The sequence below is a fragment of the Microtus oregoni genome, unplaced genomic scaffold, assembly GCF_018167655.1.
Source record: "Microtus oregoni isolate MIOR12 unplaced genomic scaffold, Mior012 000007F_ref0000211, whole genome shotgun sequence".
NCBI lineage: Eukaryota > Metazoa > Chordata > Mammalia > Rodentia > Cricetidae > Microtus > Microtus oregoni.
This window is the reverse complement of record NW_024543066.1, coordinates 46453316-46472699: the sequence shown is the minus strand read 5'-3', so window position 1 is coordinate 46472699 and position 19384 is coordinate 46453316. Positions and strand designations below refer to the sequence as shown.

The 19384-nt window shown below is 44.9% G+C and overlaps 1 protein-coding gene across 1 annotated transcript in view; it reads right to left on the bottom strand.

The window, feature by feature from the left end:
* Positions 1-19384, bottom strand: part of Kif6 (kinesin family member 6) — a 309520-nt gene that overhangs the window by 171098 nt on the left and 119038 nt on the right. The window contains exons 8-10 of the mRNA XM_041656411.1: positions 18389-18532; positions 17189-17275; positions 11144-11247 (exon numbers count right to left, since the gene is read on the bottom strand). Coding sequence (XP_041512345.1) covers positions 11144-11247; positions 17189-17275; positions 18389-18532 — 335 coding nt within the window. The remainder of the gene's footprint in view (positions 1-11143; positions 11248-17188; positions 17276-18388; positions 18533-19384) is intronic.

Genomic DNA, 19384 nt, shown 5'->3' with positions numbered 1-19384 from the left:
CTGCCTCAAGTTCCTGTCCTGGGCATTCTGCAGTGATGGGTTGTGATGTGCAAGTGCCAAGCAAAATAAAACCTTTTCACCCTGAGCTGCTTTGGTTATGGTGTTTATCACAGCAATAGAAATGTAACTGAGACAGCGTGGAAGGCAAGGTCTCTTGGCTTCCTGTGAGGCCTGCCAGGACATCTGAAAAAAAGTCTTTCCCTCAGCTAAACTCCTATCAAGGAATTATAGGGCACCGAGAGTAGCAGTTCCTGGGAGTGGAATTCCCTGACCCAGGCGCTACGACAAGTGTGTGACATGACTCATCAGGACCTTTCTCCTGTTGCTACTGTGACAATCCATTCTGAAAACAAATACACTTTGAGTCCAATTTCAAGTCCTGGGGACACTGGGATTTCAATTCAGTGACAGTCTCTTCTGTTGTGAGGACACTGAGAGATCGACTCAGTGACAGTCTCTTCTGTTGCACCATCTCTGGGGACCCTGGGAGATCGACTCAGTGACAGTCTCTTCTGGTGCACTGTCTCTCCAGAGCCTAAGTAGATTGGTGTGGGAGAATTGTCTATATTCTGTCAATTATGTTTTAAATAAATGCTGATTGACCAGTAAGCCAGGCAGGAAGTATAGGTGGGACAACCAGACAGGAAGTAGAGGCAGGGCAATGAGAACAGGAGTATTCTGGGAAGAAGGAAGCTCTTTCTGCTGTTCTGCCCAGACACACAAGAAGGAAGATGTGACCTGCCCTGTTGAAAAGGGTACCAAGCCATGTGGCTAGCATTGATAAGAATAATGGGTTAATATAAGTTATAAGAGTTAACAAGAAGCCTGAGCTAAGGGGCCAATCAGTTATAACTAATGCATAATCTCTGTGTGATTCTTTGGGGGCTAAACAGCTGTGGGAACTGGGCAGGACAGAAACCCCAACAAGCAGGCCCTCATGTTACAGTGGATCTTCTTTTCAAGTGAGATTCACTTGATAGAATGAAATGCATGTTCAAGCTAAAACTAAAGAAACAATCAGCTTTGTATCCTTCTTCATAACTCGTGTCATTATGTGCATTCATTTTTGTTGGTGGATAAGTGCATAAAAACATACTCAACAGCAAAAGTATAAAATCAGCCACAGTCATTCTAAATGACTCCTCTGACAATAGAGGACATTAATCTGCATAGTCTTTGGGTCTGGTTAATTTTGGTGTTTGATTTTTTATTTGCAACATATTTTATAATAAAGTTTAAAACAGAAAAATTATTGGAGTTTTTTATTTTAGCCATTCTGACAGGTGTAAGATGATATCTCAAAATTGTTTTTTTTTCTTTTTTTTATTTTTTAAATTTATTTATTTATTAAGGATTTCTGCCTCGTCCCCACAACCGCTTCCCATTTCCCTCCCCCTCCCCCGATCAAGTCCCCCTCCCTCATCTGCTCGAAGAGCAATCAGGGTTCCCTGACCTGTGGGAAGCCCAAGGACTGCCCACCTCTATCCAGGTCTCGTAAGGTGAGCATTCAAACTGCCTAGGCTCCCACAAAGCGCAGCGGCAGACTCAAAATTGTTTTGATTTGCATTTCCCTGATAGCTAAGGAGGTTGAGCATGACCTTAAGTGTCTTTTGACCATTTGAACTTCTTCTGTTGAGAATTCTCTATTCAGTTCAGTGCCCCATTTTTTAATTGGGTTAATTAGCATTTTAAAGTCTAGTTTCCTGAGTTCTCTATATATTTTGGAGATCAGACCTTTGTCTGTTGCGGGGTTGGTGAAGATCTTCTCTCAGTCAGTAAGTTGCCTTTTTGAATGGCACGGGGTTTTGACCCTACTTAATGTGCTGGCTTTGTGGGAGCCTAGCCAGTTTGGATGTTCACCTTCCTAGATATGGACGGAGTGGGGAGGACCTTGGACTTTCCACAGGGCAGGGAACCCTGACTGCTCTTTGGACTGGAGAGGGAGGAGGAGAGGAGTAGGAGGAGGGGGAAAAGGGTGGGAGGAGGGGGAGGGAAATGGGAGGCTGGGAGGTGGCGGAAACTTGTTTTTTTTCCTTTTCTCAATAAAAAACAAATTAAAAAAACAGAAAAATTATGTATTTTATAATAAAGTTTAAAACAGGACTTCAGACTCCACCTTCGGTACATTGCCTTGGACCTAAATAGAAGATTAGACATCAGTGAAGTTTTATTAGTACAAGGGAGACCTTTGGAAGCAAACCCTCTCCCTGTGTTGTTGCAATATACCATGCTCTTCAATTTGGTTTTAGTCTTCTTTAATATTGTAAAGAGTCACTTTTAGGACTTGGGAGATAGACAGCTGAGCTGGGCAATGCTTACCAGTCTGCCTCACTGTATGAGGAACTGAATTTAGTCACCAGGACTCAGGTTAAAAAGAATGTGGCAGTTGAGAGAGACATCTAAAAGTATTAATAAAACTGATCATATTTAACCTTAAGAAGTGTCTGTAATCAGATCTACAGTTATGTTTGCATCTTTAGTGTATGGATGGGTGTAATGTGAAGAACATGACTTGCAAGAACCAGTTCTCTGCTCCTACTAGGTGAGTCCCAGGGATCTAACTCCTGTCACGTTATCCAGCTTGGTGATCACGCCTTTACCCATGGAGCCGTCTTTCAGGCCCACTGTTGTTTGATGTTCTGACAGCCATCCCATCATCTCTAAGGTGACGGACGTCAGGCTTCCCTGTCCTTCCTAAGCACCTGTTTGCTTTCTGATGTAACGGCTGTTCTAGGATTTTGTCCACATGTTTATGGCTTGTTGTCTTATTATGTAATTGTGATACTTTTCTATGTATTTTGGAGACGAGTCCTTTATAGCCATATGTTTTGATTAAAAATATATATATATATATATTTAAAATATTTTCTTAATAACATTCAAAGAAGAGATGTTTCTCATTTTGATGAAATCTAGTTTACTGTTTCTTTTTTCTTTGATAGTTTTTTTTTGTTTTTGTTTTTTTAAGGTTCTAAGAAACCTTGGCCTAGTGGACGGTCACAGGTTTATCTTTCCTTCTTAGGAGTTTTGCATTTGAAATTGTACATTTATGCTTGTGATCTAGTTCAAGAAAACACTTGTGTGAGAAATTTGTTGTGAAGGGCATTTTGGTGTGTGTGTGTGTGTGTGTGTGTGTGTGTGTGTATGTGTGTACATGCCATAGGTAGTCAGAGTACTTGTGGGAGTCACTTCTCTCCTTCTGTCTTGTGGGTCCTGGGGACTGAACTCAGGTTGTCCGGCCTGGTGACAAGTGCCCTCTCTCACTGACTAGTCTGCTCCGACTCAGGTTCTTCCGCAAAGCTATTTTTAGTAGTGGTAGCAGCTGTGTGAGCTTTACGGGCTCCTCATCACTTCCCACATGGATTCTCAGAAGGCTCAGACTACATACACTGTAGGTCGATCTAGGCAGACCCACCATCTGAGAGTCTATGAAAATGGGATAGCTCTCCATCGTTTCAGGTCTGGAAAGCTCCTCTCTTGTCTTACAGTTTTACTAATACAGAGAGTAGACATATGTTGTTAAATTTATCTATGGACTATTTAAATTTTTAATGCTACCGTCAAGGGTTGCTGCCTTTTCATTTTCTGTACCCTTGTATTCTGGAACCTTGATAAACTCCTTTTAGTATTTCTTAGTAACTCTTTTCAGGTTGTTTGATGCTTTCTCCATAGAAGGAATGTTATTTGTGTATAATGACAGTTTTATTACTTCCTCTCCAAATATCTGTGTCCTTTATTGATTTTTCTTACCATAATATTCTATCTAGAGCTTTCAGTGTGGTGCCCAATGCAAGCAGTGAGAAAACATCTTCACTTTTGCTTCTAGCTTTAAGAAAGAATCATGTCTTTCCCTTATCCTTATTATAGCTAGAAATGGATGATAGAGAGAGGGAAGGATGCTCGGCAGACAGGGAGATAGCAGACAGGTATATACATAAACACACAAACAGATGATAAAGGGATGGGTGACAGGTAGATAGACACACATATACATATAAGGTGAGAGGCACATAGACAAATGATAGAGGGGTGTGTGATAGGCAGATAGGTAGATGATAGATACACAGGTACATAGGTGAGAGATACACAGATGGTAGATGCATACATAGGTAGGTAATATATATCTATACACATCTATACACTGATAGATGGTGTTAAAGTTTGGAGGCTGCCTCCTATTTCTGTTTTGTTGAGTTTTGACCATGAATAAACGAGAACTTTATCAAATTCTTTGCCTCCATCCATTGGAATGATCAAGGGCTTTGTCTTAACCAATTCCTCATCACAGGGAATTACACACATGACCTCTGCATCTCTGCCATGAGGTCCACCTCCTGGATGTGATGTGGGTGTTGTTAGGGATTTAACTCATGGGGAGGGTGGCTCAGCTTCCTTTCTCAAATGTTTGCCTTCAACTTCAGAGCAGTGCAATGCACGGGGGATTCTTGCATGCACTGCTGTGCGGGAAGCTTGGTAAAGCTGCTGTACTTGTAGCTGAAGTACTCTAGGGCATATTAAGGGATGCCTTGCGTGCCTGGAGTTTCCTCATTGGAGAGTTTTTACTATGAATTCACCTTCTTCTACGGACACAGGGTGTCTATTTTTGCCTAGTGAACTTGGAAATCGGTGTCTTTTATGAATCTGTCACTTTTACCCAAGCAAATACATTGTAGTAACTTGTTAGCCAAGTTAAGGTTACTACGGCTATGATGAAGAGCAGCATGGGGAGGAAAGGGTTTATTTCATTCACAGTTCATCATCAAAAGTAGTGAGGGCAGAAACTCATACAGGGCAGGATCGTGGAGACAGGAACTGATGCAGAGGTCATGGAGGAGTGCTGCTTGCTGGCTTGCTCCTCATGGCTTGCTCAGCCTGCTTCCTTACAGATTCAGGACCACCCGCCCGGGGGCAGCACCTCCTACCGTGGGCTGGGATCTCCCACAATAAGCACTAATTAAGAAACTGCCCTATAGCCCACTCTTATGGAGACAACTGTTTCTCAACTGAGGCTTCCTGCTTTCTGATGACACTTAGCTTATGTAAAGTCAATATAAAAGAGTAAGCATGTTTTTATTATTTCATTGTTATCTTTAAAAATATTTATTTTTACTTTATGCTTGTATGTGCCTGAGCCCTGAGCACATGTACATACATCACATGTGTATAGGTGCCTGCAGAGGCCAGAAAAGGGTGGTGGATGCCCTGGAGCTTGGGTTGCCCTCTGTGGGTGTTAGGAACTGAACCGGATCCTTTGGAAGAGCAGCAAGTGCTCCTAACCACCAAGCAGCTCTCAGCTGCTGTTCAATCTTTTTAGAGTGCTGATGTCGGAGTGATTTCTTTCTAATCTGTTGCTTTCATTGGTTAATTAATAAAGAAACTGCCTAGGCCCATTTGATAGGCCAACCCTTAGGTGGGTGGAGTAAATAGAACACAATGCTGGGAGAAAGAAAGCTGAGTCAGTTAAGTTGCCATGATTCTCCCACTCCAGACAGATGCAGGTTAAGATCTCTCCTGGTAAGCCACCTCATGGGCTACACAGATTATTAGAAATGGGTTAGATCAATATGTAAGAGCTAGCCAATAAGAGGCTGGAACTAATGGGCCAGGCAGTGTTTAAAAGAATACAGTTTCCGTGTAATTATTTCAGGTAAAGCTAGCCAGGTGGCGGGAAGCAGCCCGCTGCTCCTATTACAACAGAGTGCTTACTACTAACACCCTAAAATACAGAGAAAGGGAGGTTATTTGCCAGCATTAAAATCCAATAAATGGAACATTTAATTAAATGTAAAAAAAAATCGGAAGGAAAGAGCTGTGCAACCAAATAAAAGGGCACATTCAGGTGCCTTTTCACCAGGGTGTGGGGGGCTGGGGAGCTTGGATCTGAAGTGTGATCCTGAGGCTCATGACTCCGCACTTCCAGGACCCTAAATCTGGTGTTGGTCTTCACTCCCAACTCAGTATTACGTCATCCTGATGCTCATCACTCTCACAAATTTAACTTTCCACTCTCAACCTACATCCAAGTAAGAGCTCACCTGCCCCATGCGCCTTCAGCGTTGGAAGCTCATCGCCCCTTGTCGCTTCCATTTCTGCCCTTTGTGAGGTGTGTATGTAAGAGAGTGTATGTGTGCGTGCACACGCACACGCGTGCGCTTTCGTGCCACCAGGATTGCCTGAAATTCACCATGTAAGCAAGGATGACCTTGGACTCCTGTTCCTGCTGCCTTCGCTTCCCACGTGCTAGGATTTCCAGAAAGTACCACAGTGCCCAGATAAACCCCTGCAATCTTCCTTGTGTTGTGGCACTTCCAACAGACCCTTCTACTGACCCTTCTTCCACACAGTCTCTGGTTTGTCTCCTGTCCATCTTCATTGCCATCACTCAAGTCTCACCCAAACACCATTCTGTTCCTAATGACAGCTAACATCTGCCCTTTCCTATGGAAGAGTGGTCCTAAAATAACATGAACCTACCATGCAAATTCTTTTTGGGAACCCTACTAAATGGCAACTCTTGTTTATATTTTCATTCCCCATTTCTTTTTTATTTGAAGTCTCTATACATGAAATATTTTATGTCTCTTTTCTGAGTTCCATCCCCAGTGCCCAGCTAAAAGTGTCAAATAGAAAGAGGAATGGGAAGAAAAAGTTATCCAGGCTCAGTGTACCTGCTGAATCCCAGGACTTGGAAAAGAGAGGCAGGAGAATCAGAAGTTCAAGGCCCATCTTTGGCTATATGGTGATGGACAGAGAAGCAGACTTGACAAGAGCTGGGCTATTCCAGCTTGTCTCCTGCACCAGACCCCACATCCATTTAGAGAGTGTGGAGGCTTGCAGAGAACTGAAGGGGGTTCCCATTTTTGAGTAAATATCTAGGAGCCTGTAAGAAAAATAGCAGGCAGAAGATGTTAAACCCAGAGTCATATTAGGGGCAAATTCTAATTCACTGTGACACATGGTGGAAGGGAGGGCTGACTCACACACGCTGTCCTCTGGCCACCACATGCAAATTGTGATGTGCGCACACCCCAACCCCCAGTAGGTATGTGTAAAAAGTCTCAGTGAACATAGATCGTTTCCATGATTGCCTTGCTTCCTGTGTGCACACGCATTGCTGTGTAGGTGCACGTACGCATATGCATGTGTACATACATGCGCAACACTTCCCCAAGTAAAATTATATTCCCCACAATTATCATTGGATCTTGTTCTACTAGCCCCTTGATGTACCCATTAAAATGATTAACATCTAAGATGTTCTCCATAAACTTTGGCAGAAATATTAACTAATCTGCATTTTTTTTTCTGTTAGGGAAAGATCTAGACATTTTTGAGCAAACTTGATCTGGTAAGATCCAATTAGGTTTCATTCCAGGAGTGAAGTGCTGCTCAAAATCATGGGCCAGGATATGACACGCCCAGCAGAGCCAGAGATCTCTAGCTCATTCTTCTATCAAAGACATGTGCTCAGCAGCTCCGTCACATCCAAGTCGGCACCAGGGAGCTCTGTCTAAACACTGACTTGGCTATACAGCCTCTGTCCAGCTGTCTCTTTTCAAATTTAGCAAGGACCGAAAAAAAAAAGATGTAAACTAAAAATATCATACTAACTGGAGGCTGATGTTTGAGACCCTCTTCAATCAAAGCATCCAAGTCAATCCAACAAATATTTACATTCACCAAGGAATTGTTGGGCAATGGTTCAAAAGCGTTCTGGGACTGAATGTGAGCAGGGCATCCAACATGCCCAGCATGCCCAACATGCTACAGAGAAAGCCAGACCCATCAGTATCTGCGAATTCCCAGGAGGAAGGCCATGCCACTTGGCATGTGCCTGAGAACCTGAAGGACGGAGAAGCAGACTTGCCAAGAGCTGGGCTATTCCAGCTGAGCTATGGCGCTGTCTCGTCTCCTGCACCATGACCTCCATGCTCTATTTGGAGAGTGTGGGTGGAGAACTGAAGGGGATTCCCATTTGTGAGTAAATATCTAGGGGCCTGAAAGACAAAAACCAGGCTGATGGTGCCAAATACCAGGATGAACTGCAAGCAAGTTCTCATTCACCTATCACCTTTAGGGTGAGGAAGTACTCGTAATTGGTTAATGGTGGCAAACACAATGCCACAAACATGAAGAACAGCGTGCCCAGAAGAGTCCTTCTTACTGTCATTCTGGACAGGCACCCGGACACTGGTGCTTCTGAAGCCCTTTGCATTGGCAGGAAAACAGGGATTGCAGCCCGTGATGTCCCTAGCTGCTGGTGAAAGATCACCAAGGAGACACTGTGCCTGATGGCACAGCAGTGACCCTTCTGGGAAGTGCCCAAGATTACAGTCAGTAGACTTGACCTAGCTCGGCGAGGCTCTGAGCCTGAGCAACTGTGCTATGGCCACATTCTCACCCTGCCCTGTTTATACTTTCTCGTGGTGCTTCAACACTCTGTCATCCCTGGTGCTTATGTCTGTCACCACCCCATGCTGTGGACCCCATGAGAGCTAACTGTAGGCTTTGTGTGTCTTTCCATTCCTTTCGGAGCCCATGTTTGTGCTCTGTGATCACAAGATTAGTAACAAATGGCAGATGAATGAAAGAACTACTCACGCATAGAAAAGAATGCCAGCCCTCTGCCCTCTATGCTGGATCTGTCTAGGCTGGCATTCGCATACCATGGCTGATGGTTCTACAGAAACCAAGGTAAGATCTAGGGGTCCTTCAGTGTTTAATCTGCTGTCACAATCTCATTTCCCTTCACTCTCTCCCTCAGGAGAGCACTGGTATTTACTTCGTGTGTCCCCTAAGATCCAATTTCTACTCTTTTCCTACCTGACTCAGAATCAGAGACAACCATATTCCCTGACTTGCTTAATAGCTGGCTTCTGGATAAGTTCAGCCAATTTGGGCACCGATGGGAGATGGTGCCTGGATTGAGAGGAAGCCAGGGCTGGCTCCTGGATGGTGTCTCAGACAGCAACTGCAGTTCTTCAACAGGACACCTATGCTGTGGGGCTGCTCCCCGTGCTCTAGACCTGTGGGGTGGGGCCAGCTCTTGGTTCTTGGTGATAGAAAGAATACAGTATCCTCTTCCAGCTCCTTTTTCCAAAGCTTGGTCTTGAGCTTACAATGCTATTTCGGGAAATGCTGGGGACTTTAAGAAGCAGGGCATATCTGGATGAAGTCAATCACTGGGAGAAGGTCCTTGGTACTTTATCTTGCCATGGCCTGTGCCTCCTTACTCTCTCTCTTTGCTTGCTGGGCACCATCATGAGTTAAGCAGCTATTCTCTTTTGTGGCCATCTACCATGATGGTCTCCCCCAAGCCAGGCACAGAAACACAACTTTTTGAAGCTGTGAGCTAAAAACAAAATTTTCTTTCCAAAGTTGACTCCCAGAAATTATTACAGTAAAAAAACATTCCACTAAATCACACTGTCACACTGTCCCCCGCCCCAGCTCCTACCGTTATTGACCTCCAAGATGCCTTACTAATGGCTGAGCATCTTGGCTATACCATCCTCTGTACACCCATTTCCCCATGTCAGAATCCTCTGCTGCAGGCCTACGGGGTTTTACATTCCTGGCTGGATCAAATGCTGATGATTCTTGGCAAGCTAATACTATCCTTTCTTTGAGGAGAGGGGGCAGCACAGTGACCTGACTCTCAGCCAAATCCCCTCAGGATCAAGGTTATCTTGAGTTATTTCAAGAAGTAACGTTATTATTTTTTATTTGTTTGTTTTTGCTTTATGTGTATGTGTCTCTGTGCATGTATGTGTGCCACATGTATGCAGTACTCTTAAAGGCCAGAAGAGGGCATCCGACCCCCTTGAACAGGAGTCACAATGGTTGTGAGCTGGCATGTAGGTGCTGGGAACTGGACTAGGAACCTCCTAACTGCTGATGCAGTTCTCCAGTCCTGAGATGAAATTCTTAATAACTAACTTGGTACAGTGTATTTGACTTTAATTCCACACATGCTATGCAGTGGTGCTGTTAGGGAAGCTGTGGAGCTGTTGTGTTGTTAAACTCTAGATGTAGGAGGAATGATCCCAGAGAAGTAAGTTTTTATCACAGCAGAAAGTTTGATGAAGACTTTCCATGCTTCAGTCAGTCCTCACAGGCAGGGATTCTATAGTTTATTTTTAACACATTGTGCATGTGTGTGTGTGATGTGGTGTGTGTGTGTGTGTGTGGCACGTGTGGAATGGTGTGTATGGTTTGTATGTAGTGTGTATGTGTGTAACGTGTATGTGTGCGATATGTGTGTGGTGTATATGGTGTGTCACAGTGAGAAGAAGAAAGTCAAAGAACAACTTGGAGGAATCCCTCTTCCCTTCCACCCCTAGTCCAGGACTGAACTCAGGCCATTAGACTTGGCAGCAAGCATGGCTATCTGCTGAGACACTGTGCCAGCCTCAAGATTCAGCAGTTCACAGAGAACTGCTTTCTCCATTGTTTACTTCTGATCCTCTTGTCTCCACCTCCCGGTGTGGGTATTATATGTGTACAGTGTTAGGGGATGGAACCCAGGCCTTCACGCATGCTAGACAAACTCTATGACTGAGCTACATCCCCAGCCCAGCTCTACTTCTTATTTGAAAGTGGAGCCCAACATTGACTCCTTAGTCTTGTCCAGCATCTGCATCACAGCAACCCTTACACAGAAACAGAGGCCACCTCCACAGCTCACACAGAATGAAGGACAATGTACCACATGGCTGCAAATCCCATTGGTGTGAAAACACCAGACTCAGACAAAGTCCTGAATGCTGGCTTTTGTGCCAAATGGGAGTTTTTAGCTGCAATGTATGGGCCAGCACTATAAAGGAGAGACTTTGTTCTAGCATGATAGATGCTGGTACCTGAAGCCAGGTGAGTGTGAGACCAGGGCTGTTTCTCATCTCAGACCTGAGACCCACAGCTCCAAGCAGCCGGTGTATATAATGGTGCACCCAGTCTGCGGCCCCTTCACAGCGCTGGCCTGGGACAGCCATTCCCAGCCTTGTCCCACTTCCCATGAAGAACCCCCTCTCTTCACTGGCATCTTGGTGAGGTTTCTGACCTTCCCAGGAGACCAAGCAGGCTCTGAGGCAGATGGAAAACTCAACTGTTACTCTGTTGAAAAGAGAAGTGAGTCTGTGCTTACTGATGGAGCTCTTCTTCCGTGAGGGCCTCGGTCCTCCACTCCCCAGTGGCCATGGCCAGCTCCGCCTTCAGATCAGCAATCTCCTTCTGCAAGCGGGTAATCATCTGTGGAGGGGTAAGTGGGAGAGCACATGTCCACCTCTGGCCAACGCAACCTCGGTGGCAGCAAAACACAGCTTTGGAGGTTATGAGGCAATGGTTGGGGACAAGCCTGACACACAAGTTCAGTCCCTGGGACCCAGACCTACACAGTGGAAGAAGGAAAGTGACCCCTGTAGTGTCCTCTGACTCTACATTGCATTAAGTGTGCACACATGGGTGGTTAATTAATTAAAATTATTAACTATTTTAGGATACAAAACTGGATAGAGAACAATTTAAAAGGCATTAGTGTCCCTAACATTAATATTCGGACTAAATAACTCTAGAACTGTATTTTTTAACAAATAAAACATTACAAGCTGGGCGGTGGTGGTGCACACCTTTAATTCCAACACGCAGGAGGCAGAGGCAGGCGGATCTCTGTGAGTTCGAGGCCAGCCTGGTCTACAGAGTGAGTTCCAGGATAGCCAGGACTACACAGATAAACCCTGTCTCGAAAAATAACAACAGAAACAAAACAACAACAATAAACCATTACAGACACAACTTGTGGCATCTCTCTTGCTCCCTTGCTGTCCTTCCTGGAGTGTGCTATAATGAAGTTAAGAGTCATGAAAACACTTACACTTCATACATTATTCCACATGCACGCTCCAATGCATGCTCCCTTTAATAAAGGAGAATATCATTTTGCCTGCCTTAAACTATGTGAATATCCTATTTCTTTATGTAAACTGCATCTTGTTTTCTTTGGTTTTCACATAATTTGAGCTCACTGCACCAGAACTGAGTGAAGGGGTAGTTGTTGGAACTCAGGGGCTACCAGTCCTTATTGGGGTGGTGGGAAACCCTGTCTCAAAGGCAGAAAATAGGAGCAGGACACAGCCAATGTCTGACTTCTGTGAACACATGCACAGTTGTACATACGCATATGTTCACGTGCACGTGTGTGCACACACACACACACAAGTGGATGGTGTTCTTGAAAAGGGAAAGGAGTGGCAGGGAGTGAGGAGAGTTGACATGTACTTAGTTGATTGGTTGGTTAGTTTTGGTAACTACATTTCAAAGATCAGCTAAAGCTGATATAGCCTGCCAACGTTTGTTCTACCAAGTTCATATTATAACCACATAATCATTAGTAGAGTATTTAGTATTATAATCCAGTTGGGCTTGCTTCAGGAAGTTAATAATAGGCTATCATTTAAAAATACACAAATGAGCACTGAAAAAAAGGGAGGTGCATGGAGTGACAGCTTTAATAGGTCAAGATGTCGTCTTAAGATGAAGAAACATGGCATCCGCTTAAAAAAAGTTGTGTCGATTTTTCTGTTGTACCTTTCTGTATATCTGAAATAATTCATAATAAAGCTGACTAAAGGGATGTGACAATCCATCACATGAACAGTTGAAAAGAGAAATATTGATCAATCTCATCACTTGTTGGGTCCCAGAACATATGCGCCTATGCTAGGTCAACTGCCTGGACTTCCGGCTCCAGGGGATTACACCCTCTTCCAGACTCCCCTTGGGCCCTCCAGTCACACACAAATACACACACATACACACATGTCAAATATTTTTCTAAAACTCGTACTTGATCATATCAAGAATTCACTGACATATTGTAAAGATTCAGTCAAGCTGAAGATAAGTGAACATCAACCAAAAAGTTACAGTAAACCTTTATTGTAGCAATGAGCGGCAGAAAGAGCAAGACAAGAATGTCTTTAAAATTCTGCTAAAATTCTTGGCTAGGCCATGAGACAATGAAAAGAAGAAAATCATCTGCCTATACTTGCAGATCATGTTATTGTCTATGCAGAGCACATGTGATGATAAACGCAACAAAAATGGATAAGAAATTTATCTGGTCCATAATCCATTTATAAGTTTCTTTCCAAAGCTTGACAGATCAACAATTATAAAATGTAATTCTCCTCACTTCTATACACAAACCCTTTGGCCTCCTGCTATGCAATCTAAAGACACCTGTCCTAGGTAGGGCCACTACTGCAGGGGTGAGGCAGTGTGACCAAAGCAGCATGAGGAGGACAGGCTTGTTTCCCTCCCAGTTCCTTATCACAGTTCATCATCAAAAGCACTGAGGACAGGAACTCACGCAGGCAGGAACTGGGCAGCAGGAGCTGATGCAGAGGCCATGGAGGAGGCTGTTGCTTACTGGCTTGTTCCTCATGGCTTGCTTGGCCACCTTTCTTATAGAACCCAGGATCACCAGCCCAGGGCAACCCCCACAATGGGCTGCACTCCCTTATTAATCACCAATTAAGAAACTACCCTACAGGCTTGCCTACAGTCCAATCGTAGATTATCTTAACTGAGGCTCCCTCCTCTCAGATGACTTTAATTTGTGTCAAATTGACATAAATCCAGCCAATATGACACCCCAGTTTAGTAAAAAGATGAGACATCTGTTTGCAGCCGTCCTTGAGAACTGAAGTCCCCAAACTGGCTAACGAAGTCAGCATCAGCTCTTCTCCCTCCCACCTCCTGCCCTTTTCCAATAATTTGTATTCTCTCTCTTCTTCACTTGTGGATCGCTTCCCAGGAGGCAGAGGCGGGACTCTGTGAGTTCGAGGCCAGTCTGATCTACACAGAGAGTTCCAGGCCAGCCAGGGCTACAGAGTGAGACCCCGTAACAAATAAAACAAAAGCATTAAACAAACAACCTTTTAGACAAAGGGGGTTTTGTGTATGTGAATTCAAACCCATGTGAAGGAGGGATAAAGCTTTTAAATTCTCAAGAAAATACTTCTTGTGGGCTGGAGAGCTGGTTCAGTGGGTCAGAGTAGGCCCTGCTCTTTCAGAGACCCTGGGTTCAGTTTCTAGCACCCGTGTTAGGTGGCTCACAGCTGCCTATAATTCCATCTCCAAGGGATCTGATGCTTTCTTCTGACCTCCACAGGCACCTGTGCTCACTCACACATGCCATCAGTCCTGCTGGTCAGGGATGTGGCAGATGGCCTCACTGGTATCGCCACATCGGGGAATAGATTTATCTTCCCCGCTCCTTCCTCGCTGGTTTTGTTAGGGAGGGAAGCAGAGGTCCAGGACTGTGACTTCCTTCCCCGGGCTGACACTGTTTGTCCACACTCAAGGACAGCTGCAGCCTTGTGCTCCCCTGTCTGCAGGTAACATGTTCTAAAGATGCTTCCAGAGATCTATTCGGATGAGTTTCAGGCTCCCTTGACCACATCAACAGAACCAACAACCCCTCTAAATCACAAGAGCATTTGGACACAGGCTCCAGGGACTTTGTTCAAATCCGCAGGGCGCCATGTTTTACCTGTTGGCCTCCTTTAAAAACACAGTGAGAAACTGCCGAGCCACACAGAACAGCGCCCTCTGGACAAGGGTCGTTCACTTTCACCTCTCTATGCTGACGCCAATGCTTTAATCTTCATGTCCTTGTGCCTGTGGATGTATGTGGGTGCACATGCCCGAGGAATCATCCCCCCTCTGCCTCCCCAGCACTAGGATTACAAGTGTGTGATCACACCAGCTTTCTGAGGTGGGTTCTGTGGGTCAGAGTCAGGACTTCATGCTTGCAGAGTGAGCACTTCATCAATTGAGTCATCCCCCGGCTCTAGACTTTCTAAAGATTTATAAACCCAAACTACTATTACTATGGCCATGCGTCCTACAGATTTCCTGTGTACTTAAAGGCATCTGGGGAGATCCTGGCCCATGTCCCCTCATTCTGGAATCTGTCCAGCTCATGTTCCTGCCATTACCATGTCGCTTTGAAATACTGGTGCTTGGTGATTCTGATCACTCAGGGTAACACCATATTTGCCATTAAAATCTAAGAGTAAGACACAGGAAATCCCAAACAAGTTGTATCTTAAGTGGTTTCTTTTAACACTTCCTTAAAACAGATTAATTGTATCATTTTAGAAATTATGTGTAATGGAGGGGCATGCGCATATGAGTGCAGGCACATGAGAATGCCTGGAGCATCAGCTTTTGGAGCTGCAAGTCACCTGACAGGAGGGCTATGAACTGAACTTGGATCTTTTGCAACATCAGTGCATTCTCTTAACTGCTGAGCCACCCCTCCTGCCCCCTAGGACAAAGTCTTGATTGTCACTTGTATTACAGGCAAGGTTCACACTAAAATAGTAAGCAACAGTGTGTGGTTTAAGGTGCCATTAATACAGAGCGTAGCAAGCCACGCTTGGCAGTCACTACGTCAGTCAGCACTAGGAAGAACCACGGCAATCACTTCAATTATCAGCTATTAGCTTTTTGCTCCCAGTTTCTCTTTACTTTAAATCTGTCACAGACCTACATCAAACACACGCGGATGTCCTCTGCCTTCAGAGTCTTCAAAGAAAAGTCTCTCTGGCAAAAGTTAAAGAAATTAAAGAAATACTTCCAATGTTTTATATTCTTGTTCTCCATAAATTGTGAACTAATTTTTGTCATCCAGATAATAGAACCTTTCTCATTCTGCACAACAATGCTCTTGGGTGTAGGAGGGGCAGGGACAGCCACAGTGATGCTCTTGGGTGCAGGAGGGGCAGGGGCAGTCACAGTGATGCTCTTGGGTGTAGGAGGGGCAGGGGCAGTCACAGTGATGCTCTTGGGATGCAGGAGGGGCAGGGGCAGCCACAGTGATGCTCTTGGGATGTAGGAGGGGCAGGGGCAGTCACAGTGATGCTCTTGGGTGTAGGAGGGGAAGGGACAGTCACAGTGATGCTCTTGGGATGCAGGAGGGGCAGGGACAGCAGAATACATCCCATAGGGGTGCATTTTCTTTTGACTCTGCTTTGGTATTCTGTTCCTTTCCCTAGGACTCTGATGCTGGGGTCTGACCAAGGTGGGCACAAGGATTCACCTGATTCACCCACTGATTTCTCCATCAGGGAAAGCGAGGCTCTCTGAGGCTGGCAGGGCAAGACCGATAGCCCCGTTATTCATTTTCCTTCCTCTCGCTCTGTCCTTGAGGTGGGGAGAGGTAGGTGATGGAGCAGGAATTCAGACCACGACAGTGGCCTGAGCTGACCTAATGCTGCTTTTCCTTTGCAGAGAACCCACAAAACACAAAGGAAAAATATATTCAAAGTGGGGAATTGAATTATGTATCTATGATTTCCTTGCATAAAAGTTGCTTTGATAAAACAGGAGTTATTTTTCCATAAATCAAACTATTGCTAGCCTTTAAGAAACTCTAGAATACATAACAGGATGCTTGGACAAAATATTTCTACTTAATAACTCTCTGTGAACGACGGCCTGGTACTCTGTCTAAAAAGGAAAACTAGGTGTTTTGTGAAAGGCTAAGACCCAACTATAAATATAATTGTATTTTTTCCATTGTAGTTCTGGGGATCTAACCCAGGGCTGGGTAAGTATTGTCCCGCTGAGTCACTGCATGTCTGCCTTTTGGGTATGTCCACAGGATGGGCCATGCTCTGTCATGAAGCAGATTTCTTAAGCTTGACCACTGGGCTATGATACCCACTCTTACTAAGACAATCAGTAGCTTATTTCATGCCCTTGTGTTTCAATTTTTCTTTCCATGGAGACAGCCGAACAGCTCATCACATGGTTGCTGAGAATTCCATCTGCGAATGCATACAGGTTCTTAGAGCACTGCATAGTACAGACCCACTGCCCCACAACAAGGTTCAGCTAATCGTGTATATGTATGTTAAGTATATATATTTCTTTGAGCCTAATTAAAAATGTAAGTTTCTCACTGGGAGTGGGGACACAGCTCAGTGCACACGGCACTTATGCAGCAAGCATGACATCCCATGGGATCTCAGCACCACAAACTCCAGAAGTGATGGTGCACGCCTGTCACGTGCTCACACAGCAGGAGGGCCACGAGTTCAAGGTTATCTTCACCTGCAAATGAAGCTTAAGGCCAGCCTGAGTGATAAGTCCCTGTCTCAGAAGTCAAGCATCTGCTTACCAGTTTGGGGTCAATTTCTTCATTGAGGACAGCTTCATTTTTGATGAGGGCCACTCGCTGAGCGAATCTGCAGGTAGAGATGGACTCCTAAGGAAAACGATGAAATAGCTTCTTAAAACATGATGGCATAGGGGGCTGGAGAGATGGCTCAGTGGTTAAGAGCATTGCCTGCTCTTCCAAAGGTCCTGAGTTCATTTCCCAGCAACCACATGGTGGCTCACAACCATCTGTAAAGAGGTCTGGCGCCCTCTTCTGGCCTTCAGGCATACAGACAGAATATTGTATACATAATAAAATAAATATTTAAAAAAAAAAAAAACCATGATGGCATAGAAAGGCATTTCTCTCCAGATAAAACTTAATTTTCATTAACAGCAAAAGATACCTAAAGGGTATGATGTCTGGAGAAACATAAATGACATGCTTCAAAACGAGGGGGTTTGGCCCTAGCGTACTGTTTTCTATTTTTTTAAAAATGGGTTTGCTTGGTAAAACTGCTAAATGCAAAAGTATAGGCAATCCTGGGGTCCCAGGAGGCAGCTGGGATGTATTTGACTCTGTTAAGCCAAAATGTCACATAAAGTCATAACTACAGCAGGTACTGTGATCCACAAACACCTAAGATCACAGCATAAATGTCTGTAGTCAACCAAAGGAGCAGTTTCCATAGCGCTTAAAGCGAATGTCTTGGCGCTATCTGGGATGCACTTTTTGGCCTTGCTTTCCTCTTTGGGGGAGTATCTACATCCAAAATGTTAATCTGACTCTTGCAAGACCCCAGCTGGCTCCGTAGCCACCCAGGGAAGCCCTCTGCACATCCCCTGGCTAGGGATCCTGGTGCCACCTTCTGAGAGAGTCTAGGACCGGATCTCAGGACAGTTCTAAGATACCCAGATCTCATCAGTCAAAGGCACCGAGCAAGAGCAGGGCAAGATCTCCTTCCCTCATTCCTATCATCGGGCCTTCTGAGATTGGCAAGCATGGCTTCTTCAAGCCATTCATCTGAGACTAGTTCTCCTGTGGGTTAATTACAACACTGGCCAAGAACCCAAAGCTACGTGTGCTGTGTATGCTTACCTCTGAGGATGTCCATCTGTAAGCACTACTCAAGAGACGTAGACTCCCCCAAGTTCCTGAACTCCACCTCCCACCCAGTGACAGAAACCCAGACTAAGAGTTCCAGGGAGAGGAAGCACGTACATCGATGTTCCTCTTCTCTAGTGAGAGAGTGGCGATCATAGTGGTCACGCAGTTCCCTCCCAGGCTGTCTCTGAGCACGCTGGTCATCACGGAGTTCCTGTAAGGGATGTGTGTGCGGCGCTTTTCAGAAAGGGCGATGATGACCTGTGGGAAGGTGGGCAGATGGTGGCGTTAGCCAGGCAGGAGGAGGCACACCTGGCAATGACTTTCAATAATCAGAATGCAAAGGAAATAATAATTAAACACAGGTAACACCCAAGACTTCGGCACAGAACAGTCATATTAACAAGAGCTTTCAATGTGAAAATGACAAAAATGGGGCTGGAGAAGTGGCTCGGTGGTTAAGAGCACTTGCTGCTCTTCCAGAGAACCTGAGTTAGAGTCCTTGAACCCACAATGAATGGCTCACAGCTGCCTATGACTCCTGCTCCAGGGACTCCACCCCTCTCCCCTGGCAGCGGCAGGAAGAGGGAGCAGCATGGCTGCCTTTGAATGATCACTTATGCACTCACTGTCCTCCCCACTTTGAACCTTTTTCCTAAGATACCTTAATATTATTACTGTTCTAGAGCACACTGATGTATGTGGGTAACATGAAGCATACGCTAATAAACCTTCCTGGTGATATTAATTGAATATTAGTGAACTCACTTTTGGTGGCAAGTTACAGAAAATCTAAGTCACACTGGTCTCAGACAGGAGGGTTGGAAATAGAAAAACTCTAGGCTACAAATAACCCAAGAGGTTAATGGGCTTACGTTCCTATCTCTACTGTAGCCTCCTTATAGCCACAGGATGGCTGCCAAACACCCTGGTGTTATATACTTCTAGATTAATAAGTTACATGAGAACAGACATCCTTTATCCTGAGCTTTCCTAGGAAGCATCTTGGTCCCTAGAAGACCCACAGGTTGACAACTGCATCCAAAGGAAGGCTCCAGTTTGCTTTGACCAATAAGGATCTAATCCCTGGAGCTGGGATGGGCTTCAGGTGCT